Source organism: Emydura macquarii, unplaced genomic scaffold, assembly GCF_026122565.2.
Source record: "Emydura macquarii macquarii isolate MOO-44397 ecotype Brisbane River unplaced genomic scaffold, CSIRO-AGI_Emac_v2 contig_2768, whole genome shotgun sequence".
Lineage (NCBI taxonomy): Eukaryota > Metazoa > Chordata > Testudines > Chelidae > Emydura > Emydura macquarii.
This window is the reverse complement of record NW_027132905.1, coordinates 50,092,237-50,118,413: the sequence shown is the minus strand read 5'-3', so window position 1 is coordinate 50,118,413 and position 26,177 is coordinate 50,092,237. Positions and strand designations below refer to the sequence as shown.

The 26,177-nt window shown below is 50.4% G+C and overlaps 1 protein-coding gene across 3 annotated transcripts in view; it reads left to right on the top strand.

Annotated features, from left to right (window-relative positions):
• IGSF21 (immunoglobin superfamily member 21) overlaps positions 1-26,177 on the top strand; it is a 216,529-nt gene that overhangs the window by 74,551 nt on the left and 115,801 nt on the right. For 2 of the 3 annotated variants that reach the window (XM_067566919.1, XM_067566917.1), the window contains exon 2: positions 17,157-17,269. In XM_067566919.1, coding sequence (XP_067423020.1) covers positions 17,157-17,269 — 113 coding nt within the window. Of the gene's footprint in view, positions 1-11,795; positions 11,879-17,156; positions 17,270-26,177 lie in introns of those variants that run through there. The other variant, XM_067566918.1, reaches the window with a different exon arrangement.

The following is a 26,177-nucleotide window of genomic DNA, read 5'->3' as shown; positions in this document are numbered from 1 at the left end:
AACTGCGTCAACCACATCAAAACATTGAGCAGGTTTTTGGAAGGGTCCATCAGGGATTTTTTTTATTTTATTTTTATTTGTCTGGCTTTTTTTCCCCCCACTTGGCATTTTTGGGCTGGCTCCTTTATGAACGGTGCATCTGTTGTTGTTGTTGGGTTTTTTTTTTTATTTTTTTTTCCCCTTTCCTGTCTCTCTTGTGCTCTGTCTCTCACTCACTCATTTTTACTTTCTTCTTTCTGCTCTGGTTTCTTTTTGAACCGGCCGTCTGTTTCCCTGGCTCCTGTCTGATGTGGGCATCTCGCGTTGTGCTTGTCGTTGCCTTTGACTTGCGTTCCCTTTGTGAGCTGCCCAGGTTTAAGATTGTCGGGTCACCCTCTTTGTTGCTTTAGAAGGGAGGCGGCAGTCACTTCTGCAAACTGTCCTCACCATGGGTCTAGAGAGGCCCCGATGTGCTGTGCTGACAGCAATGCACTTAGCATCCTTTATTTCTTCTTCTCCTTGCTGCGCAGCTTTCCAGCGAAGTTCATCCCCCTGACTTAAACTCTTGCAAGCTCTTTAATACAGCAGGGCTTGGTGGGGATGGATACCTGCCTTGCTGAACTCTAAAGGACTAGCTTCTTACATAAGACTTGCTCGTGTTTCTGTGACCTATGGATTGATCTCTTGTTGGTGAGGGTCAGAGAAGGGAGGGGTGGCTTTGGGGGTGGGGATTTGTTTTTTAGAAGCAAGTTCCTGGTATTCGTGGATGTGTCCATGTTGGAGATCAGCAAATATCTGGACCAAGTGTCTTTGTAACCTACAAGATGTGCATCTCCCCATAGCACTGTGCTGGGTTGACATTTGGTACTGTGTAATGGACACCATGGCCACCCAGGATTTCATGCATAATATTGTAGCACCTGCTGTGGCCACCCAGGACTTTATGGTCATAAGCACAGATCTAGCTCACGCCCTTGGACTGCTAGAAAAGTTTTTAGCAGTAGCAGCATTCGGGCTGAAAAGAAACACTTGAGCACCCCTGCTAATCCATCCGCTAGGGCACCGTGACGACATCTACCCCAGCCGGTACGTTACAGCTCCTGGCGTGAGGCAGTGCCATTTCAAATGTTGCACAATGTCTGTTTGTAGGTTTGTCCAAGGAGTCTAGTAAGAGTCCTTCAGAATCTAGCACAAAGTCTAGAATCAAGGTATCTGGACCAGAAACATCTAGAATAAAGACTTCCAGATTTAAGAGCCTAGAATAAAATCTAGGGATAAAGATGTCCAAGTTTAGGGGGTCTAGAATAAAATCCAAGATAAAGGGATCAGGATTTCAGAGTCTAGATTCACCTCTAGAATTAAAGGGATCAGAGGTAGGGTTCTGGAATGAATTCTAGAACAAAGACGTCTGGTCCAATAAAACCATCTTTACTTGCATGTTGTCCGTTGCGGACATGGCCAAAGAGTCCAATACAGCGCTGAGCTCTGCAGCAAATGGTTTCAGCCTCTTCTCTGCCCCCAGGATCCCAGGCCCTCCCGGGGTTGCAGACAGGATCTAGCCTTCAAATACAGGGGAGGACCAAAAGGTGGTGCAGGGATTTCAAGCAGCTCCAATGGCTTCCGGCAGGGCCTGAGCCAATGCACAGGCCCATCAGCATCGAGCCCTAACGATCACATTTAGCTTTGTCCTTCAATTGCTGCACAGCAAATGGAGCGGAGGGAGAAGTCAGCGAAGGGTCTGTGTGCACAGCGAGTGCTGCCGGGACGCTGCCACGGTGCCATTCTCCGCCCCTCCTTCCCCAGACCATGTATATATTTTCCTAATCGCTCCGGCTGCTGATCATTATCTGGCTTTGCACGAGAGCGAAAGAGACTTCGTGTCAAACACTGAAAAATGACTTTTCAAGCAGCCTCTCTCCCCTTTGAAAAGAGGTGACTTGCTCAGAGCATACAAATCACTCAGCGCTCCGGCGCCTCGGCTCGGCCCGGGAGCGTGTGTTTGGATTGCAAAAAAGCCTCCCCAGCCCCTGCCAAGGTCACCCACGAGAAGCTGGGAGGGCAAAGCAGCCCATTACTAGTATCACGGCCTCACGGAGCTGCCCGGGTCAGGGAGTAAAAGGGCTCATCTCTCCCAAGATTGTACATCTCCAGTGAGCTGGCTAGGCGCAGGCATCTGCGGATGAGGCATGGATGAGGGATAGGCACCAGGACAGTGGTGCTTTGAGTCAGCTGGGGGGAAGCGCTGTCTAGTGATCAGAGCTGGAAATTGAGGGGGGCTTGAATCTCCTTTTTAGGCCTAGTTCACTGGGGATTTACCCTGATCTTAGCCACACGTGCAGACAAACTAAACTGCTATTGACTGGAAGAGTTTAGGGCCTGATCCTCCAATGTTAGGCAGTAGCCGTGGCCCACCCACTTTGAAAGCAGGCCCACCCAATCCGATTTTAAGCAATTCATCCTGCATTGTGTCAGCCTCGGTTTCGCTTGTCACTCAAGGCTTGTGCCCACCCATGTCAACCACAGGCCCTGCCAAAAACTCAGTTCCGGCTACGCCTCTGGTGTTAGGTACCCGCAGCCAGTCGGGGCTGGCTTTTTCAAAGGTCTCTCACCTCCCATGTAGGCACCTAAAGAAGGCCTGTGTTTTCAGAGCTGCCCCACCGCATCCACTATGCCACTGAAGTCCAGATTGCCAAAACATGTGCAGCTCTTTTGAACATCAGCCCTTGAACGGGAAGCCAAATTCTAGTGGAAAAACCTGTCTGCTGCAATGGGGCTAACCCCTCCTTGGAACCAAGCGAGCTCACTGGTGCAAATCGTGGCGTACTGCGGTGTAGCCCGTCTACACTAGTAGTGGCTGAAATCAGAGCAAACCCTTGGCAGAGCTTGAGAGGAAGGATTGTACAGAGGCTAGGGAGCTAGCCCAGGCTTTGGGCAGACTTGGGTTCCCTTCCGTGCTCTGCCGTAGAATGACTTGCCCTAGATCACACAGGAGTTTAGTTTCTGTCTACACTGCATTGTGAACCCAGGTCTGTGGGACCTGGCCTTGTGGACTCAGTGCTTCCAAGCCCGTGCTGGAGCAGCCACACTGCACTACAAACCTGAGCTGACAGTTGCTGTATCTAGGTCTCTCAGCCCTGCTAACACATTCCTATTGCACTGCGCAGCCCTTCTGACTCCGGTCTGCGGCTTGAGCTACGTCCACACTGCAAAATGGACTGGGCTTGGATCAAGTCTCAGTGGGACTTGGGCTCTGAGCCACCCCCTAGCAGGATCTTTGGACCTGGGTCCTGAATGCTTGCTGACCTGAGTCAAACTGATTTGTGTGCGGGTGGAAATGGGATTTGGGCTCAAACCCGAGTCAGAGCTTGGGTTTAGTGTGCGGTGTGGACAGACCCTATTATGTGCCTTAATTTCCATCTGGAAAACGGAGGAAATAGCACTGCCCTGCCTCGCAGAGGTGTTAAGAGGATAAGCAGGTTAAAGACTGCTCAAACAGACAGATTACTTACACTGGATTATGGCCTGTGGAATTACTCTGGTTCTACAGTGGTATGGATGACAGGAGAACTGGATTTACATTGTATTGTCAGTTCTGGTGCTGCTTTGCTCTGCAGCATTGAGCAAGTTGCTTAAGCCACCTATGCCTCAGCTCACTCACCTTAGAAAATGGGAGTAAACAGTACGTACAATGCTCGCTTCCCAGGAGCTGCGAATGACTCAATAATAATTCACAAAGTGCGTTGAGATCTTCGTGCAAAAGGCATTATAAATGCCAAGGCTGCTTATTATTTTACAGGCAGGGACCGTCTTTTTTGGTTCTGTGTTTGCACAACACTTCGTACAATGGGGTCCTGGTCCATTATGGAGGCTCATCGGTGCGCCGGTAATACAAAGAAGAATAACCAATACATTGAAACCTTGAGATTTTCTGATGCGGTCAGAATCCAAATCAGGCCTCTCTGAGTGGGCAGCGTGTTGGTTTTTTGTTTTGTTTTGTTTTTTAAAGCATTATCTTTTGCCACCTGGCAATTCCGACTCTGCAACCTCCTTTCTTTAATCGCTCCTGTTATCTGTAACAAAAAAAAGTGTAATCTCACCCAGTCGGCTCCTAACATTGGTTAACAAACAGGCAAAGTTTTATCACGCATATCGGCACGGTTTGGCCCTCTGTCCCTGCTGGTGTGTCAGATAAGGCTGTAATACTTTAGCGATTTCCTTCGGGCTTTGTGCTCCTGCACGGGATGGAACCCTTATATGCCAGCTCCATCCGAGGCAGACAGTGCGTCAGTAGCTGATGTTTGTAAATGGGAAGGCTGGCCGCAATCTCTACATACGCACACGCGTGCATGCAGCCCATTCAGAACGCTGCCTTTTTCTGTAGCAGTATGTTTCTTTCAGAAAGGATAACAGCAACGTGGGGGAAAGGGTAAATCAATGAGACAGTCGGGAGACAGGCAGTCGAGGGAAAGAGCTGGCTTTAGGCACTTGGGTCGGAAAGGCACGCAGGAGACCTCCGTTCTGTGCCTCATTCTGCCACTGACCCGTTGTGACCTTGACAAGTCACCTCCAGTCCCTGTTCCCCTCCCCTCCTTAGTCTGTTTTGTCTATTTAGACTCTAAGGGTGGGGTTTGCAAAGGTATTCGGGTGCCTAACTCCCTTTGTGACTCCCACCCTAAGCTCTTCCAGGCTGGACTGTCTCTTACTATGTATGTACAGCACCTAGCACAGTGAGGATCCCATTCTCAACTGGGACCTTTAGATGCTATGATAGTACAAATACTGACTAACGACACGTCGACGCTAGAGCGGGAGGTGTAATTCCCAGCTCAGGTCAACACACCCACACGGACTGTGACCAAGTTAGCCTGCTAAACGTAGAAGTTTAGCCATGGCGGGGTGTGTGGTAGCAGGCCTGAGGCCGATCCCAGCTAGACCCTATGTACGTACTCGGGTGGCTCACCGTGGCTACCCTTCTGTTTTTCGCACGCTGGCTCAGTCAGAGTTAGCGTGGGTCTGTCTGCCCCATCTGGAGAGTACAGCGTCAGTTCTAGTGTAGACGTGCCCCTAGGCCTTGTCTACACTAGGCGTTTTGGCAAACAATGGCCACCCTGGTTTAGCTGTAGTGGTGCATATTCTTAGCATAGAGAGGGTAAACGGCAATTTGCAGCTGCTCAAAGTGCAGGGTAAACTGCACCAGATTGAATAGCACCGGGTAGGAGCTTTGCCTGTTTACACCAGGTTGCCAATGCCAGTGCAGACAGCTGATGTCAGTAGACAAGGCCTTATGCTAGATTTATAAAGGTGCACTGGTGAAGCTAATCCTGGTTTATTTTAATGTAAGTAAGAGCAGGAGATGGCCCAGAACATCCCTCTTCAAAATAATCCCTAGCTCATATATAACACTCTCTTCGTCAATAGATGTCCAAAAGCTTTACAGAGGAGATCAAAATTGTGACCTCCATTTTACAGAAGAGGAAATCAAGGTGCAGAGTGGCAAAGTGACTTGCCCAAGGTCACCCAGGGGCAGAGCTGGGAACAGAAGCCAGGTCTCCTGAGTTTTAGCCCATTGCTGAAGCCGCTGAGGCCCACTGCTTCCCTTACTATCCTCTCCTGCAATTCCAGCCGGTGGGAGATGAACGAGATGCCCTACTGGAGGTTAAAGCATCACCCCAAGCAAATCCATTTGTATAAAGCTGGCCAGAAGTCACGTGTCACCTCGTTTAGGCCACGGATTTGACAGTATTTTGCCGATAACAATGGAGACTCCTCTCGGTTGTGTGTTTTCTTTGTTATTCACCCAGCTCTGCTCTGGATTTTGCCAGCAAGTTGGGTGAGTTACAGCTGAGACCGGGTGAGCTAGAGAGAGAGCAGCATTGTAGTTTAGACAGCTGCTCAGCAGCGGAGACCCACCCCACGTGCCTGCTGATTCATGCAGAGCCAAGCGGGCAGCTGATGGGAGTCTGTTCCGGTGGTGGAATTTTACAGAACGCTGTTTACAGGCGCGGCAGCTGAAAAAGCAAGGAAATGAATCTCTTCAGCTCTAATCTGGATTCCACACTCCGGTGCTGCTGCTCCTGAAGTGTTTCACTTTGGTTTATTGCAACAGATACAACCTGTGGGTCTGGGGTTTTTTGTTTTTCATCGTCTTCGTCTGAGATGAAGCCGACATGCCCGAAGGGGCATGAGAAGAATTGATGGTGGGTAGGGCAGGTAACCTGGCAACTGTCTGCAAGGCTTGAGAGTGTACCTGCATCAGCTCCCCGATCACTCCGCCTATTGCCGTGCATTCTTGGCTGTCTGTCACCATACAGTCCTGTCTATCAGTCTAGAGACTTGTAGGACCCCCATGATGATAGCAATTGAAGCCGCTTCCTGGCATCTAAAGCATAACTAGCCTGTTTCTGCCTGCCTACTCTCTCCTCCAATGTGCGTTGTCATAGTCTTTCCTTCTCTATGATCTCTTTGCTTCCCTGCTTAAATGTAATTACATTTATTAGAAGTAGAACATCAAGCTGCTGCTATTAATTATAAGGCATAAATCACTTTAAATGTTTTACATCGCCAGTGAGCTTTACAAACCAGCTGGTCTGTTTTAGGATTTCGAAAGGTCCCTTCACCTCATTATCTAAAACCCAAGCTTTAGCAGCCAGTCCTTGCAACGCCCTCTTTGAAGTGTTCTCCCCATTTTATAGAGGGGGAAACTGAGGCACAGAGGTTAATTTTCAGTCCCTCAATTTTTCAGTCCTCCACTTCAGACATCCAGGTATTTCAAGTCTGTGTCCCAAGAACGGTGGCATCCCAAATAAGTTGTTACTTGAACAGGTGAGGCCTGGGTTGCTTGCCCAAGGTCACATAGCAACACCGTGTCGGAGTCTGGATTCAGACTGAAGTCTGCCAAGATTTACAGCCCCAGGCTCAAACCACTAGGCCATGCTGCCTCTCTTCTGCGGTATGAATGCGTGCGCCGTGTGCACCTGCGGGTTACAGTGTGGATTCATTATGGACATTTATAGTATCATGTTTTGCCTTGCCAGTGACAAACCTATCCCGGGTATAAAGAACGAAAGGGATTTGCCCAATCTGTTTCTAGTTTATCTTGTGGACTGTGGCTCATGTCTCTACCTCCCTCGTGCCTTTCAGGTCCTCTTTACCTTCTCTGCTTGACACTTCCGTCTGGAGAACTAGTGATATTTCTCATAGCACGGATCTTGTGCTTTCTCAGTGCCGCAGGCTGATGGCGACACAGTGGCTACAAACAGCCATTTAAAAACAAACCAACCCCATTGCATTGTTCCATGTGTGCTAAAGATGTAAAGAGCCATAATCTGGCTGTCTAGGGAGATGAATGTACCCACGGGTTTGGGGAGAGGGAGGGATTGGAGTCAGTGTTCTGGTCCACACCCTTCTCTAACAGTGACCTAAAACGATTCCCAGTTGGCAGCCGTTTGGCTGTCTCTGTGAAATGAACTAGCGTTCTCGCTCGAGAGTCCACAACCAACTCTCAGAGTATTACCTAGAGGTGCCAGCTGAGATCAGGGCCCCATTGCACCAGGTGCTGCACCTATACATAGAACCATAGGTGCTGAAACTAAGGGTGCTGGGAGAGCTGCTGCACCCCCTGGCTTGAAATGGTTTCCATCATAGACAGGGTTTTTTCAGTTTGGTTCAATGGCTCTCCACACCCCCACTATACAAATGGGTCCAGCCCTGCGTAGTGTGTGAGAGTTCCTGCTCCAAAGAGCTGGCCATTTAAATCCCGTGGTTTTCAACTTGTTTTCATTTGCAGACCCCTACAAAGTTTGGAAAGGAGGTGCGCCCCCCTTGGGAAATCTTGGACAAAGTCCACAGCATCCCGAGGCTCTGTGGATCATAGGTTGGAAACCATTGGTCTAAATAGACAACCCAGACAAGGGATCCTCGTTATCCCTGTTTTTACAGTTGGAGAGCTGAGCTGCAGCTGGATGAAAGCCCAGATCCACAAAGGCACTGACCCCCTCCCCCCCGCCCCCCCAACTTAGGCACCGAACTCCTAGCTTTAGGTTCCCCTATGATTCACAGAACTCTTGCCAAACGCTGCAGCTGACCAAACTCACGGGCCGCTTAAGTTTTCAGGGTAAAAGTTCCCTCAGTGCCTAACTTTCATCCTCGGAGCCTGTGCCCTGCTGCTTCCCTCCAGGCGCCGGGATGCCCTGTCTCCCAGCTCAGCCCTAGAGAGCAATTCACAAAGGGGGGACCATTGGCGTCCCGCCGCCTAGCTCGCGTATGGGGCCTGATCCGGTTGGCGTGCTCGAAGGCTGCTACCAGGCTGGAGCCCCATTCAAAATCTGGCCATGGGAGGAGGGGGTGGTGGTACCCACCGTATACATTTTTAGCCCAGGGGTGAGTGCACTCTCTTGGCTTGCTTGTGAGAGACCAGGGTTCACTCCCCTCTTTGCCAAAGGGAGACAAAAAATATTGGAAGAGGGGGTTTCTCACCCCCCAAGAAAGTGCTTTAGCCACTTGATCTGCCTGCCTGCAGGGGCGAGGTTCCTGCTAACGCATTGCTAATCAGCGTGAGACAGGCTCCTAAATCTGGGTTATCTCCGAGAGAGGGGCAGGATTTAGCTCACACCTGTCTGGCCAGTGCCTCCTGTGGGCTAGCTCAGCTGGTGCCCGGCCTTGCGTGCTGGCATTTGTGAGCCCCAGGCCGAGACACCATCTCTGCCCATTGCCTAGGGAGCCTGGGCACCTACCTCGGGCTGCATGAATCCCGCTGCGTCCCCGTGATTTTCTAGATGCCCATGACTTGGGCGCTGTGATTCTGAGTGTCACAACGCCTACGTACCTGTGTGAATCCGGACCTACGTGACTTGCCCAAGGTCCCACAGAGCTGGGAATTGAACTCCAGGCTTTCAATCTCAACCCAGGGCCATCAGCAAGACCCAGAGGTTAGGACAGTGGAAGGGGGGTCAGGAAACCTTGGGTGAAATCCTGGCCCCATTAAAATCAATAGCAAAACTCCCTTTGACTTCACTGGAATGGGTATTTTACCCTGGATTCTATCCCAGCTCTGCCACTGCCCTGCAGGGTGACCTCAGGAAAATTGCATCCCCTCCCCGTGCCTCCGTTTCCCCACCTATAAAATGGTGGGAAGGCTCCTGACCGTTTCTGTCAAATGCTTTGAGGTCCATGGATGAAAAGCACATTATTAACCACAAAGTCGTCATCCTTTCTCCCCCGGGATGCCTTTGCTACCTGTAGAGAGGTCAAAGGTTAACAGGACCATAAAGAGGGCTTGCTTCCAGGTCAGTGCCATGAGGAGGAGACATGAGTCAGGGGTTGGGCCACTGGCTTGGAGCACCCATGTTCCCGTCCCTGCTCTGCCACAGACTTCCTGTGCAACCATGTGACTTGACCATGTCCCTTGGCCTCTCTCTACCTCAGTTTCCCACCTGTGAAACGATAATAGCTCTGCCCGGCTTCACAGGGAGGTTGGGAGGATAAATATATTAAAGATGGTGGGGTGCTCAGATACTGCGTGGATGAGGGCCGGACAAGTACTTAATGTAGATAGCTACAGCTGTGGTGCCTTGCCATAAGCGGCGGAGGAAAACTGCCTGTTCTTTAGCTAAATAAAGGCTCGAGTTTCCAGGCCTGTCAATCTAACCTCTTTCACCAGCCGTAAGAAATACAAAAAAAAAATGAAATGAAATCGGGTGACCTCGTGACCCCTTCTCAGCAATGTGCCTGCAATCTGCTTGCAGCAATCAATGGGAGGAAGTTAGATGGGAAAACGAAATGGAACAAAATAGCCATCCACTGACAAGCAAGCATTTTGGAACGGCTAGAATGCAGTGCTCTGATTCATATCTCTGGCGTGTGCTCATTTAATAAAGCATTAACAGGACGCAGGGATTGCATCGCCCCTCCAGCGAGCAGGGAGAGAGGCTCCCACCCAAATACTGCTAGGGAGAGACGGGGGACAACACACACGGCTCATCGTCTTGTTGAACTTGAAGCCAAGGGGTTAGCAGCACTGTCACCCGTCAGCCTGTGCTGGTAGCGGGGCAGCGAGCCAGGGAGAGGGATTGCTTAGTCCTATCACAGCTTAGCGCTCAGCAGCGATTAGCATCCACGGTGGCTGCTACGGCTCCGGTCCCGCTCCCAGATCTGATCATTGCGACTGGCGCAAAGGTCGCGGCATCACTTCGGTTTGGTCTGAGCGCCCTCCCCATCACGCGTGATGGAGGGGCTGCCAGGCCAAACCCGAGTGAGTGGTGTTGCGACCCCATGCACGCCATCCGGAGCAGAGAACTGGGCCAAGCCCTGCAGGACGGGAGCCGCCACTGCGGAGTCAGGTTTTTTTTCCGTTTTATTTTTGTTTTTTTTCATGGTTGCAAAAAACACAGGGCTGTAGGAATTGCCCTACGTGATCAGACCCAGGGGCCATCCTGTCTCTTACGGTGACCAGCACCAGATGCCCTGGAGGAATGTTTAAAAAAGAGAACGCCTCTTGTCTACTGAGGTCTCTCTCAGAAAATTCATGGCGTTTCCTTTGCGCCCTCAGTGCCCCGTTCAAAGGGACTCTAGACCCACTCACACAGACCAAGAAAAGGCTTCTCCCGTCTTATGCAGCCACTCACTGCATTGCCAGCAAATCACCCAGGCTCGTGCTACATGAACAGACCCAGGGAAATGGGATTGCATGGGATGGGATGATTGCTCTGTGTATCCATAATGTATTTTCCCCAAGGTGCAGTTGCACAGCTGTTCAGATCCACTCCCTTCTTCTCCAGCACTTGCCTTCCATGCGCTGCCGTGGCAGCCGGCTTTCATTTTTAAAATCTCTCTCCTTGTCTCCGCTTCCCCTTCCCCCCCCCCCCCCCCCCGCAACCTTCTGGGAGATGGAAACCTTGCAATCAGCGAGAAGGGGATGGGATAACTTCTCCGTCACTTCTCATACGTCTCTCGGGAAAGAGACCAATGATGGGGGAGCCCATGGGTGAATGAATGGCCCTTATTTCTGGTGTTTAGATCTGGGCTTGAAAGTCGGTAAATGTTGAGTTCAGCCCCCGCCCCTCCACCCCCCCACCGATGAAAAAACATTTCCATCAGCCACTGGACCATGCTACTTCTCTCTACTATGGGGGGGTTGATTTAAGTTCAAATCTCCATCCTCCTCCTTCCCTCACCCTGTTTGAAATGTACTCTCCTGCCCCCCTCCCCCCCCCCAACATCTGCTTACCTGGCATGCTCAGGGAATGTAACGAGGGGGCGGGAGGATGGATCGAGAGCCCAGCGAAAGGTTATCCAAGTCGGTTCCTGCGACTGACTCACCTTTCCCTGAAGGAGTTCAGAGAATATTCTGACAGTGAGCGAAGGGTGGATTTCAAACAGCGCTTTCCTCCTCAGGCCAGCGCAGTGATGGCTTTCTTGTAATAGTCTGTCTTACAATAGTAATTACGTATCTACCCCAGCATGGAGGGAGTGTCTTCCTCAGCTGGCTGCGACCCCTTTGCTCCGGAGATACGGGGCAGGGAGCTCCCATTACCAAGCACAAAAAAATTCTACCTAGATGGCCCATCTGATTTAGACAGTGCCTGATCTCCCAGGCTGGCCTTTGGATTTTAACGCCCCGCTCCTTACTACTGGAGCGCCAGCCTTCCCGCATTTCCATCCTCCATGATCTGACAAATTGTCCACAGCTGCTGTGAGGGGGAGCTGAGCAAAATCCACCCAACACATTGTTTATGAGTATTTGCTCAGATTAAAATGTCAGGCACAGTTGGGTTTGCTTTACAGGAATACACGTGGATTTCTAAAGCCGGCAGGGGTCGCAGGGATCATCTCATTTGACCTCAGCTGTGGAATAACCACGTGGATAACTCCACAGCCTGAGTGAAGGACCAGCTTTTTAAAGGTATTTAGGAGCCTAAAGAAGCAGGCAGGGACCTAGAGGGATTTTCAGCAGGGCCTCGGCACCTAATTTTCATTGAAATGAATGCACCCACATTAGGTCTCCTCCTAGTTTCGTGGTAGTATCTTACAGGGTCCTGAATATCAGAAAGCGCTTGCCCTCTGAAAATCAGGTCTCTCTAAGGTGTCGCAAGTCAGGCACCCAAAATCTCTCTAGTTGCTTTTGGAGATGCAGGCCCAGACCGCTTAGGTGACAAGTTTGGGAATCCGAGGCAAAGCTGAGGATAGGTCCAGGGAATCTTGATTCCTCATCCCTTCCAGATAATAGCTTCCGAAGAGGAAAAGAGGCGGGGATGGGAAAAGGGACTTGTCTAGAAGATGAGAGGTGCATGAGAACAGAGAAACGCAGAGTGCCTCTTGCTGATCTGCAGCGTCACTCTGTGCAACGTTCTGGGAGCGTTTAACATCCAAGCACATTCATCTCCCATGCTCGTCCCGTATGTCTGCGTCTAATTCTTAAATATCGCTGGTTATTTTACTAAATGTCTCTTAATAGGAGCGCCATAAATGTTGTCACAGATACAGGAGGGAGAGTGATGGAGGCATTCAGAATAATGAAGCGTGGCGTTAAGAAGGATCAGTCGCGCGTCTGCTCACCCAGCCTCATGTTGCTGGGGGAGGGATATGGGGGGGCCCACAGACTGGAATGGATTGGCAACACAGGCAGACCCAATAAAACGGATTACCTCCGTACACCTGCTCTAATTAATCTGCAGGATTCACTCCTACGAGAAACTGAGTCAAACAATTTAGAGGGCTTTGGAGCGGGTCTGGAGTGATGGAGACAGGGATCATCCATACCACTCCAGCAGCTTTGCTGAGAGCAGGTTAGTTATTGTTGGAAGGGTGGGGGGGAGTGAAAAGGCAGGAGGAGGGGGACAGATGCAAGCTTCGTGCTTCAGGACGTGGGTTTAGTGTTTGTATGTGTGGGGTGAGGGGGCTGGGGTGCAAGTTCCCCGTTCCCCATTCCCCCTGATTAAGATCAAATGTACAAATGTCTCTGTGTGAGAGCGTGGAGGTATCCCCTTCCCCTCAGCATCGCTCTGGGTCAGCAGATGAGGCAGGTTCTGGATGAGAGGAGAAGCAGCAGCGTGTGTTGCTGACCTGGGACACGTGAGTCCTTGCTCTGACACAGGCTTCCTGCGGGATCTCAGGTGCGTTACTTGGGGCCTGTCCTCACCCCTAAGCCCCTGTGTTTCTCACCTGCGTGTAAATAGCCCCTGTGAACCCCGCTGTGGGAAGTGCACAGTGACTAACAGGCCCTTTGGCGTCAGCGTGAGATAACCCCAGTGAGGGCCTGGAGCCGGTAAAACTGAACTGCTTTGTCCTCGCTGGTTTTTTACATCAGGGTGGCTCACGTGTGGCAGTTAGTCTGAAACCAGGCGGGGGGGGGTCTTGGAGCCTGGGCTGCGTCTCTGCTGCTCTTTTTAGCTCCACGGCCCAAGCCCCGTCAGCCCGAGTCAGTTGACCCCCCCGCTCTGAGCTTGGTGCAGCGGGTTTCCCTTTGCAGTGTAGATGTAGCTGCAATTCCCCCGCTGGATTTAGATCTTAGCACTTCCCTACCTGCTGGGGTGGCGGGAAGGGTGAGGCTAAATAAATGAAAGACTCCCCTAAATTTTAAATGAGAGAGGCGCACAGATACGACACTGCCGGGCGGCCGGAGCAATAGCACCGCTAATCTACTGGCAGAATAGGAGCCTGGCCCGAAGCCCTTTGCAGGCAGCGGGGTGTGAGCAAGAACCAAATGCTGAGAGAGCTGAGGGGTTTGTTCGGCCGAGCACTGACTACGAGCAGGGCGGATGTAGCCCCTGCCCGGGTAGCCGTGCCCCTCTCAAGAGACAAGCCTTGCCATGGAATCTCAGCCTCTGTCAGTGTGCGGGCTGGGCCGGTAAACACCCTGGGCAGCTCTTCACATTGTACCAAGAGAACGTTTTTAAACACGATCTCCAAGCACGTCCCTCAGCCGAGTCACCAGCATTCTCTCCGTTTCCCAAATGGGGAAACTGAGGCAAGGAGCAATTCGGCTCGTCTACTCTATCGCAGTACTTACAGGCTTGAGGTCTTGCAGGTCGGGCAACCACAACCCAAGGCACCCGCAATCAGCGTTGGCTCTTGATCAAGTTGGCCGAAGAACCCACAGGGAGTCGATGGCAGAGTCAGGCAGGACGGGAACCCCAATCAGCTGACTGCCAGGACACCGCCCAGCCCATTCACTGCACTGTGACTACATCCAAGCAATGTGTTCGTTTAATCGTGCTACACATTAAACACTGGTGCAATAGGATAAAGGTGAACCGTGCCTCTTTTGCAGCTTCATAGCTACTGGAGACCCACAGTCCTGGGAAACAATGTGACTCTTAACACCAGGACCTGAGCGTCTCCAGCATGTGATGGTGGTAGCAGCAGGAGTTCTCGGGGAGCAGAACGTCTAAAGGCAATTCCAAATGTATTGGCCCTCCCAGCGTAAGCCTCTTGGCTTTATTCCCACTGCACGTCTGAATGCTGAGGAAACCCAGACCAGACTAACGTGAGAGCAACACTTTGAAGTTCTGGTAGCCATGCAGTGGTTTTCAGCAGCCTCAGACCTCTGTGCCACTGTTAAAGTTCCTGAAAAATCCCAGGTGCGCTAGAGTGCTTTGAAAAGAAAAGAAACCCTGTGTACCCATTACACAACACGCTCCCCGGCAATGCACTGGGATGGGAATCTCTGGAGCCTCTAGAATTTTTCCATCCCCTAACAGATGGGTTGTTTGATCTGAAAGGTTTCACTGTCATGGCCAATTAGAAGCAGCTGTTTAACATAGCCCTGTCTGCTCCCCTACCCCCAGCTTCACCACTCATCTTCCCTGCATCACCCTGGCTGGCAGGAAGGTAACAGGCGGGATGTGGTTGCTGCACTCAAAAGAGAGCTCCTGGCTGTAGTCTGCAAGCACTGATTAATTTCAAAGGTGGGCTTTTGTTTTCTTGAGGGTTTTGTTAACCCCTTCAGCATCTCCATGGTTGGAAGCCATTTTGCAGATGGAAACAGGGATAGGAGTCAGTTATGCCTCTATTTCCCTTACTTGGTTTTGTTCCTTTGACAATGCGTTTTAATCCACATCTTGTGCTGGGGTGTCTGCAGGTGGGTTTTAGCACCACTGCTGATTAGAGCAAGGAGGCCATGTGGCAGTTCTCTCCCCTGATTGCGTTCCTGTGGGGATGTTCCTTTCTGAGAGTGCCTGGGCGTTATTCGTTTGGTAGATGTCAGCTTCGTTTTGTAACTGTTGAATATGCAGCCTGCACTGCTGCATGAGGTGAATAGCTCAGATTCAAGACAGAGTGGAACAAAATCTGCGGGCCCGTCAATGAGGAGAAAACTGAAAGGTGCTCTCATTCCTCATGCTGGAGCTGTCTGTCAGCAGAGCCTGCCCCAGTGATGGACAGAACCCAGGTCAATGCAGTGTCTTGCAGCATGCTGCATTTCCATTGCATGACCATGGGCAAAGCTGGTGCAGGCTGACTATTAGAGAGAGAGACTGGCCTGTCAGCTCGCCTGCATTTGGAGACCAATGCACTCAGATTCACTCCATCTGGACAGCTCTCACTGCCTGCCCAAGAAGAGCAAGGAGTGAGGGATAAATGTGCGGGGAGAGGACTAAGATGGTTGTAGGTACAGAGTGGGGAGGGATCATGGGAAGCAAGAAACACTGAAGGTAAGAATTGATGAGCAACACCAAGGTCTTTTGCAAAGGCACAGAAACGGGTCTCAATCTGCTTGTCCTTCAGTAAATCCATTGAATTCAGTGGTGTAAAGGTGCAAGATAAGAATCAGGCCCATTAGGTCATCTTCTCAGTGTGGTGATTGACACACCAGGGACTGAACAGGGACCTCATGCTTTATAAGCAGGCGTGGCAGAAAGCCATTTTAATTTTTTTATAATTTTGATGGATAGTATTAATGTTTATTTTTCGACTGTTATTGATTTAAATATTCACAGTTGCAGGAAATTATGAGGGGGTCAGACAATGGGGGAGATCAACCAGTAATTATTTAAGGACAGTAGATGCTGAGATTCAAAAAGTGAAATCTCTCTAACCACTAAAACACAAATATTTGACATCACGTGTCAAAATCTACAAAGTCAGTATCCTTAACTCAAACTTTACTAAGTTTTCAAGCAGCATTTTTCTTACTTTGTCCATCTGTAACTTCATTATTTCAATTATTATTGATGGTAACGTTTTTTTTCTGGGTTGGGTGTGGATGGTGAAATTGACGTTTACTGATATTTCCTGATAAAAAATCGACTCCTTCCAAGCCTGTCTATAAACCTGACACAATTTGAGCTACAGAGCCTGGCTCTTAAACTGAAAGCAGTAGCAGACCCAGAGCCTCTGTGACTGAGGCACAGTCAGGAACATGTAACACACCCTGACCAGGGGGTTACGCTTCCAACTTGTGTAGCCATTTAAACCACTGCAAAGAAGTGTAAAAGGCAGCATTGCCAACTCGCATGATTTGATTGTGCATCTTTTGACAGCTGGTGTTTTACTTACAGTCCAAGCTCTGGGAGTCATGTAATTACATGAGCCTTTCAACTTTACCTTTTTTTTTTTTTTTTTTAATTGAAACTTGCTAGCCCTCTGTTTGCGGAGAAAAGGCTGGAAATGGGACCGGAGCATACGCCAATCTCATCGTTTTGGGGGCCTGACTTGTGATATTTGAACATTTGGGGTTGGCGATGCTGAAAATGTTAACCCCCATGGTATGGGTGAAGGGAAAATTATTTATTTGCGTTACCAGGCCCCCATCGCGCCAGGCACTGTACAAACAGAATAAAAAGATGGCTGCTATCGAAGGGGCTTGCAATCTGAAGCGACAACCGATGGAAATGGACAGATGGGGGGAGTACAAGGGAACAGTGAGACACTATTGGCCAGCGTGGTAGGCTGTGGTCTCTGCACAGCAGCAGGTGTTTCACACCCACTGAACTAGTGTAATTGATTCCCCGAGGGGCAGGACAGAGGGGAATCAGGCTCAATGATTTTGTCATGAGGACGCCATCATGCATGGAGGAGGAGGAGGGGGAGGAGTGAGTAGAGGATGGGCACGTTGAAGCCGTTCTGCATTTCCAACCCCACTTGGGATTGGTTTTCCAGTTCACTTAGACCTTTGCCCCCGCCCCCACTTTCCAGCCCTGTCTTGGCTCATATTCTGTTTCTCTCCCTCTGTTATTTCACAGGCTATCTGACTGTCAGCATTGAGCCGCTCCCGCCTGTGGTGGTCGGGGATGCTGTGACTTTGAAATGTAACTTCAAGACGGATGGCAGGATGCGGGAGATAGTCTGGTACCGGGTAAGTGACCATCCGTTAAATCCCCTCCTGGGACAGGGACGGGGTCAGGCAAGCTGTGCGTCCAGTGTGTGGTGTAAGGTCAGGGCCGTGCAGCTGAGGGATGTCAGAGGAAGCTGTCAAGACTTCTCAGTGACAGAAGTATCGATCACACAGCCATGGCTGCCTCATCCAATCTAAAAGGCGAAAGGGGAATGAGACAGGAGGTTTGGTTTGGTTTTTAAATGAAGGGCAAAGAAGTATTTGTGAGATCATCCCTAGGGCCCTCCTGACGCTCGCTACAGTAATTTTGTGATGCGCCCTTGGTGGGTTTTGGCACTTGGCAGTTGAGCTAATGGGGTGTTTGCAAAGAAAGGGAAAACGCAGTGGCATTTTAGTCTGTTGGTTGCGATCGTGCCTGGAAGATTATTGGTAGGGACAGGCCCTGTGGTGTCCGTACTGTTTGGAGCTGGGACCCCGGTTACCCCACCGGAGAGGCAGAACTTCATTGTAAAGCACAGCTCAGGCTCCCAAAAGTCCAGGGGGTCTGGATGTGACGATTTATGGGTAGGGGCCAACTGCAAAGCTCTGATTTGGATCTGAACTTTCCCAGCGTTTGACTCGCGGAGTTTCCTTCCAGCCGTTCCGTAGTTCCCAACATTCACCTATACGCCAAAAGAATCTTAAACCCGCCATTGCATGTTATTTCCCTACTGGGGGCAGGGAAGTTGGGTGGCAAAGTATGTATCTCCCTATGCAGTCGTAATGCAACATCCAGGTCAGGTACAGTGCCAGCTGGGACAGAGGCAGCTCAGAATGAGAGCACGAGACCTGTACCATGACCAGGGAACATGGTTCTGTTCTCTTGTTGGGCCAAAGTGACCTCTCTGCATAAGCAGGTAAAAGTCTCTGTTTGGGGAGAAGGCAGCCGGGTCAGTGCTGTGCAGAATCCTAGGTGAAGGCCAGGGTTAGGTCTAAATGGGAGCAAGAACAAATCCGATGCCTATAAATCTACGCAGGTGAGCACCAGCCAGAACCGGTCGTTTGTGTTCTTGCTGACTTCATCCATCTCCCTTTGCCTGCGTTTGAATGGAAATCAAACTTGGTTTTTAATCTGACTTTCCCTGGGAATGGGTGGGATAATGGCGGAGAGCCTCTCCAGCTTCACCTGTATCTCAAACACACCTTTAACACCTAGTCCCGGAGGCTATGCAGTAATAGGGGTGGGGATCTGGTGGTGGTTCCATGGTGATGCTGCCTGCCCGGGTGTGTGGAGGTGAAGGGCAGATGGTGCCCTGACCCCTGCTGCTACCTAGCTTCCCAAACACATACTGAACAGACCCGTTTAGGATCATCCCTGGGGCAGCAACACTGGTTTCAGTAGAGCTCCACCAGCCTCAAACTGAGTCCGCAATCCTCTTACACCCCCAGCAACTTTTCTCTGATGGGAATCCCTCCCTTCCCTGGCTGCCGTCTCCAAAGAGCCCACGGTGGCGGCGTGTGAGGAAATCAGTCTGATGAGGATTTCCAGAGGTGTAGAGCAGCAGGGGGATAGGGTTGCTGCTCTGTGTTTTGCGTTCTGGCTGAGAGGATCCAGAGAACTTCGGTAGGAAACATGGGAACAGATCCTGCATTGTTCTTTAGAGGTCTGGGAAGCCAGTCCCTCATGTGCGAGAAATCCACCTGTGGGCGTGGGAGCATGGGTCAGAGGGGTGGATGTGCCTGTGGCTGATCCGTGCGTGTGCAAGAGAGCGTGATCTGGGTGTGTGTAACCTGTGTCTGACTGCGGGTGCGCATGTGGACATCATCTGTTTGTGTATGGACGTGTGCGTGTGGGATCTGTGGCTGTGTGCATTTGTGAGAAATACATGGGTGTGATCTGTGTTTATGTGCATGTGTGTGGTCCGGGTATGTGAGATCCATAATTGTGTGTGTGTGAGATCCGTGCGCGTGATCCATGCAGGTGTAGGTGTGCACCTGTTTGCCTGTGTGTGCGTGTGAGAAAGAGAGAGGTGTCTGTGTCTGATAAAGACCATTGCTTATTAGCAAACTCTGTCTGAGCTCATTTAACTCCAGGTCGCTTGGATGGCAGAAAAGCCAAAAGGTCCGTTTATATTGCAGAAATGTATTAAGCCTCTTCAGAGGATCATGAGGATTTATCTCCACCTGGCAATTTTGTCTCTTTTTTCCTGTACCTCACAAATTGTCCTGAGAGTTTTACTGGCTGTTGCCCTGGGGTCACCGCAAGCCAGATGCCTCTTGGAACACAGAGAGGTCTCTGTGGTGTGATAAACCCCCTCCCTTCCCAGCATCCCCCCCTTCTTAGTTCTCCAGCCCCGCAGGGCTCTGTGTGTGTGTCTGACGCAGGCCCCGTGATTGGCACAGTGAAGAGCCAGTGCAGGCTCATCCTGTCGTGCTTGCTTGGCTGGCCAGCGTGTAATGCACAGAACCGGAGGAGATGCGCGCGGAACACGCGGGGTTTGCCTTCCCCCAGCTCTGGGAGGGACTAGAACTTGGGACCAGTGAAGGGGGGTGGCAGGGAATGTCTCACCAGCCCCCCAGCTAAGGGGAAATAGGGCAATACACGTGATACAGACTCGGAGCAGTGGGCTCAGTGTCCATCCCAAACCCACCTTAGCGTGAAACGTCTGAGGCTTCCTTTTGGACTCCGCCATTAATACCCTGTCCCGATGCCCGTGACCACTGACGCCATCCCCAGACACGCTCTGCCATGAGCAGCCCTGCCGCTGCAGAGGGAGTGAGAGCAGGGACTGATTGTTACTATGCTTTATTATTACTTTTGACTTGTGTGAGGGTTGCCCTTCGAGAACAACCAGAATCGGGGCCCCATTGTGCTAGGCGCTGTACGTACCCATTCCCTGCTGAACTCTGCCATCAACTTCGTATCCCCTAGGACAGCAGAGGCTGACACAGTCCCAAACTGTCACTGTGCATTAAGACAACAGAGTCTAGTACCGTGGCCTTGGACGGACAGACTGCATCCAGGAAGGCCCCTGCTGATGGTATCCAATCCCCCTGGTCTCCTGCATGCCCGTTTGGCTGATGCGTGCACTCTGTGCAGCACACGCCCACAAAGGCCCATGCATTGACTCAGACTATCTCCGTCTCAGAGACTCCCCTTCTTCAATGCTTTAACAAAACGCTTTCCCTTGGCACCGGCCCTAGTTCATTCCGAATCCTGGCTGCCTAACGCTGTGTAATCTCCTGTCTTCGGGACGTGGGACAGGACCAGACAGAATCGGTCACCAGGGTTTGACGGTGTTGGAGGAAGTTTCTGAGCAGCAGAGCCGCAGCTCAGTTTGCTGTGAGGCACGAGGACACCAGGATTATTGTCTTCAGTTTCTGTCGGTGCCGGCCAGTCACAGGTAGCTAAATTTAGCCCTGTAAGTGTGATTTCCAGCAGTCTCCGTCTGACTTCAGCCCTGCTGTGTATAACTGACAAGAGCGCTGTTTTTTACTCGTCATAGAAATATTAAAGGTGAACGTGCACTCCCCTGGAAGAGAGATGCAATGAAAATCTCATTCTGAAGCTAAATCGAAACTCGGATTTTTCTCCTTCCTGGCTTCTCCCCAGTTTATTGCACTATGGCCCGTGCTCTGTTCCAGCCATGCAACGTGTCTGGGCTGATGCACAGTGATATGATGGGAATCTTTCCAATAACTACAAAGGGCTTTGGATCAAGTCCTTGGAGAGCAGGTGTGAGCTGGGGGGGATCAGGTTTCTTATTAGCGAAGATAGTGCCGATGAAAGGTTTGTAGATGGACGGCCCTGAAAAGCCACGTCCTTCATTTATCCACAGGACAGGGCCAGCGCGAGCTGTAGCGATGCACTCTTCCCCCAACCTCCATGCCAACGTGCTTGGAGCCCAACCTGCAGGGACCCCTTGGAAACGGCGGAGATGGTTTTTCAGGCTGCCTGGTCCACACAGCCCCGGGCCTCTCTGCTGACACTCCTAGCAAGGAGGTTTATTAGCGGTCTTGGTGACGGTGCTTTGGATGCCCACTTGCCTCTTGGATCTGATTTTGATGAGGCACTGCCAAGTCTGGCCAGCCCATAAGTAAAGGCCCCTTGAATAATTTTGGGGGCCTGGGCTTTGCCATCCAGGTACCCAAGTTTGCCCTGGATGATAAACAACTTAAATGCGGCAGCCCTAATCTGCTAGCAACTAAGCCGAGATCACCAAACTATTATACCCGGGGCCCCACAGAGCCATCGATTCCTCATGGCTTTCTTGTCGCTCCCCTCTTGGTCTGGATTCAACGCGGAGGTGAGATGCTCCCTGTCCCATCGCTGTTGTTGTATCGTGAAAATTTATAGGGCAAGTGACAAGGCAGTGGAAAGGGAAAACCTCATAGATGCACACTCAGTAACATCCCCACAGATGAACAAGCCAGATGGCTCCAGGCAATTTTTAACTGTGTAAGAGGTCTTAGGTTCAAAACCGGGGTGAGCTCAGTTTAAAGGCCGATGGCCTAGTGGCTAAAGCACAACTGGGAGTCAGAATATCCTAGGGGCAACTTCTTAGCATCCTGCACAGTCCAGGATCTGATCTGGGGCAGCCCACGGGGATCAGGAGTCCCCATCACAGTGCCTGCCCAAGTGCAAAAATTCCCAAATATCCAGTCCTGGCTATTTCCATGGAAAAATCAGAGGCCACAGCTCTGAGGAGAATGCAGCCTTTCCTATTACCAATCCCCTCATCTTCTCTGGAGACAGCTAAGATTGCTGCTCACCTGGTCTGCTTCACCGAGGGAATCTTAACGTTGCTGAGTGTTAAAGGGAGATCATGAAGGAATTTTTTCCATCATATTACTGTTTATCTTAAATCCCTTTGGAAGCTTGAAATTGAAATCTGTTCACTTACAGAATTTTTTTTCCTGCTCTGTTGCATATGCCCATGGGTTTGTTATTGTAGGGTCTCCCCTGGGTAATGGGTTGCACTTGCTCGTTTGCTATAGAATTTTGCACATGCACTCGGATGTTTGTTGCTGGAGTGTTGCATGAATACTGTGCTCTCTCCCCTCTGATTTGTTGTTGCAGGGGCTCGGCTATGTCCTATGATTTGTCATTATAGGGCTGCACAAGAAGGCACACGCTGGTTTATTACTGCAGGGTTGTTCCTGGGGACCATCTTACACCTTCTGTTTTGTTATTGTAGGGTTGTTTATGAAGACTAGGCTACGGGCTGCCTGTTAATTCTGGGCTGCATATGCCCACTGGCTTGATGTTGTTGAGTCTTTCACAGGTGCTAGGCTATTTTGTTTGTTTTGTTTCTGTAGGACTGGCCATGAATGCTGGGCTGTAATCCTTCTGGTTTGTTACTGTAGGGTCGCTCATGAGACCTGGGCCCCTAGAATTATTTTTTTAAAGGAACAATAGCTTTGAGTCAGTTGTTCTGAATCCCACCCCCTACTCCTCATGTTTCCTCCTTCCAGACTGAAATGCTTCTAGTGAGGCCCATCTGCTCACTTAGGCACCAGCAACTACCGTATGTGCCCAGCATTAGCCTCTGCCATGATAGGTGCTGTGGGGAGATGTCTGTTTCGTGACGTAACTACACAGTATGTCAGGATGCTGCCCCGAGCTCCTTCCATGCTCCGTCCTGCCTTCAACTCAGTTCACACCCCCTCTTCTTTCTGATCCTGTTTTCCTTCTGCAATAGATCCGTGCCATCCACCTTCTCCATTGTCCTCAGGATTTTTTACCTCTGAATCATGTCCCTCTTAATCTCCTCTTTTTTTAATGAATACAAATTTAATTACCCTCTCCTCTCCTCACAATGCTAACCCCTGAGACTCGTTATCACCCCAATTACCCTCTTCTGCACCTCTTCCGATTCTTCATTCTTCTCTCTCTAGTATGGTTCCCAAATATCCCAGCTGCAGTCTCACCAGCCTTCGGGGCCGTGTCGTAATGATCTCTTCTGATCTCAGCTCTATTGCTGGCACTTCCCTGTGTTCCCTTTGAGTTCCCTCAGAAAATTATACGGACTTTGCCATCAGATTTGCTCTCAGGGACTCTGGTTTCAAAAGGCAGAAAGTGACGAAATGGTCCCTGCCATCCTTGATGCTGTCTGTCGATTTGCTGACATTTCTATAGCCCCTTGCATCCCACAGTGACATGCAAATGCTGCTTCACCCAACGCTGAGGGTGCAACCAGCTCTGGGGTGAAACACCACAGCTCTTTAAGGACCACACTCCAATTGAAGGCACCAGCCCTGCAAATACTTATGCATGTTAGTCAAGTTATTACTCCATCAGGACCGTGTTTACAGGGTCGGGCCCTCAGACAGGAAGCAAAGAACACGTCCGTTGAAACTGCAGGAGGGGTTTTGGAGTCCTGTCTCGGAGGTGATTCAGTGGGAGTCACAAGTACTCAGCCTCTCATAGGATTAGGCCTCTGGATAGACCGATTCCAAGGTGGAATCTGACCAGGACATTGGGGTTACCCTGTTATTCTGAACCCCTGCGATCTGTAACGACGACAGCTGGCTTGGATGCAGATTTAGCCATCTCCTCTTGGCTCAGTCTGGACAGTGAGATGAGTCCCGCCAACCTAGGCCTATGTCGGAGCTTCCAAGGACTGATCCAGCTCATGCCTGTTTGGTTGTTGAGAGCTGAAAAGGCAACGGTTCTGGGGGTGTGGCTGCATGTGCATGCATCCAGGAATTGCCAGACCCTACCCTGATGGAAAAGTCCCATAGAAAATACACTAGGGAGAAAACCAATAGGGTTCTTTAAACAGGGCACTAAAAACCATTTCTTGTCGACAGGAGAAGGAAGGGAGCTGTGTCCTCTGGGATTTCCAGAGGTAGCCAGAAGTAATTTGGCTAACCGTTGAACATGCTTCATCCAATCTCACTCTCGTGTAAAATGTTCCTAGCTTTTTTTTTCCTTAGAATGCAAATTCTCCTTCCATTTTTACCACTAACGACTGCAGTATAATTGCTACAATGTTGCCCAGGGTGATATACACCAATGCTTGTGAAAAATGATTTCACTAGTGAATGCTTGTGAAATAAATCCTCTGCCTATCTAGCATTTTCCAAAGAAAATACACCTCCTGGGATTATCCTAACAACTGCATGTTAGAGACTGAGAGCTGAGAGTAGTGATTGCGGCTTAGATTTGAGGCAGCTCCCTCTCTTAAACTCCAATACCACCTACTGGAAAACAGGCTCAGGGCGAATTCAAATGGCTCGTAGCAAAGACAGATTAGGAAGGACAGTGGGATCTGGATGCAGTTCATCTCCTGACCCACTTTTTGAGGAACTTTACAGCCGTTGCACAATCTTTAAATCCTTCCAACTCCTGCAGATAGCACTTGGCAGAGTTTCTGTGACCGAACATGAAAAACACAGAGGGGGAGAAGTGACTTCATCAGGGGAAGCTGGCCAACTAAAAGTTTCCCTGGCTCTGAAAACCCAGCTCTTTAGTTGTACATTTGCCGGCGATGGGGGCGGCAGAAATCGCTAATTGGGCTGGTGATAAATTCATTGGCTTTTGTGTAAGACCATTTTCCTTAATCTACTATACATTGAGGACTCTTCTCCCAACAGCAACTCATCCCAGTCAGTGAGAGAGAATCCACCATCTGCACTGGGGATGGCAGCTCTTCCCCCAAAGGATTATTACGGAGCTGCCCCACGACAGGAGCTGTCGCACAGCACGCGGCATAGACGCGGTTCAGAATTAGGGCGTTGGAAAAGTCCAGCTGGTCAAGCAAATCGCTCTCCCCCTGGTATTCCGTCACATCCACCCCAGCCGGGTGACATTGGAGGCCTGTGCGTTGCCTGAGGGCGTTAGTGCTGCGTCAGCTGCGTTCTGGCCTCCTGCACAGGGTGGTTTTAGCCCTCGGTGAGTTCTTGCCCCCGCTCTGTTCTCATTTGGGTTCCCTTTTCCGCTCAGTCGCTGCCCTGCTCTGTAATATTGGATTAGCCCACTTTCTCCAAAGCTGATTTTCTATTTGCATAATCCTCCCCATTCGGAGCCGTGTTCCAGCCCTTGGTGATAAGATGATGTGCCGGGGCAGCCAAGCAAATTACACTCTTCATTCTGAACAGCCGTCGAGAGAGAAGGTGGAGGAAAATAACCCGCTTTTTATTTTTATCTCCGAACATTCCCCTTTTTCCAGGAGGGTGAGGATGGCGGCAGCTTTCCATGCATCTTCTGACAGTTGTTTTAAATATAGGGAGTAAAGAGCATCCCCGGGCATCCAAAGCACTATGGCTTCCTTGTGATGCTTGTCCTAGCTCAGAAAAAAAGCCGGTTAAAGCCAAGTCCTCTAATTTGTCACCTCTTTACTGGTTCTCTGGGCATGTCTTTGCTGCACATTAAGCCTGAACTGGGACTGCGGTTTGATCCCTAGTCCCGCTTCTGTCCACACACAAAGCAACCTGACTGGGTCAGCAAGCGCCCAGAATCTTAAATAGGAAGGCTGTCCTGAATCAGGACCTTTAAGGCATGTTTTACCCCACATACCTTTTCTTCTGGGTGACTGAAGTACGAAGGGCAGCTCTGTATAGTGCCATGAGCAAGAAGGTAGGGGCGCTGAGTTCTAATCTCAGCGAGTGGTGATCTGTGGCCGTGGGCATGTCCCTTAACCTCTGTGGCAGGGAGGAGAAGAAACCCTCCCTGGTATTGTCCATCAGTGTGAAATTCTTCACTAGGAAAATCGTTTTGTTTCTGGGCCATTCTGATCTGGTGAAAGCGAAGTGAACCTGCAGTTGGATTGGAGATATACACAGCAGGGGGCCTGATTCTAGGCTAGTGTGAACGGAAGACAGTGGAGCTACACCAGTTTATACCAGCTGAGGAGCTGGTCCTATAATCTTTAACCCAATCTCCGGTTTAATCTGTGATGGTCTATTTATTGCACTCCAGACACCCAGCAAAGTAGGAGTGACTTTC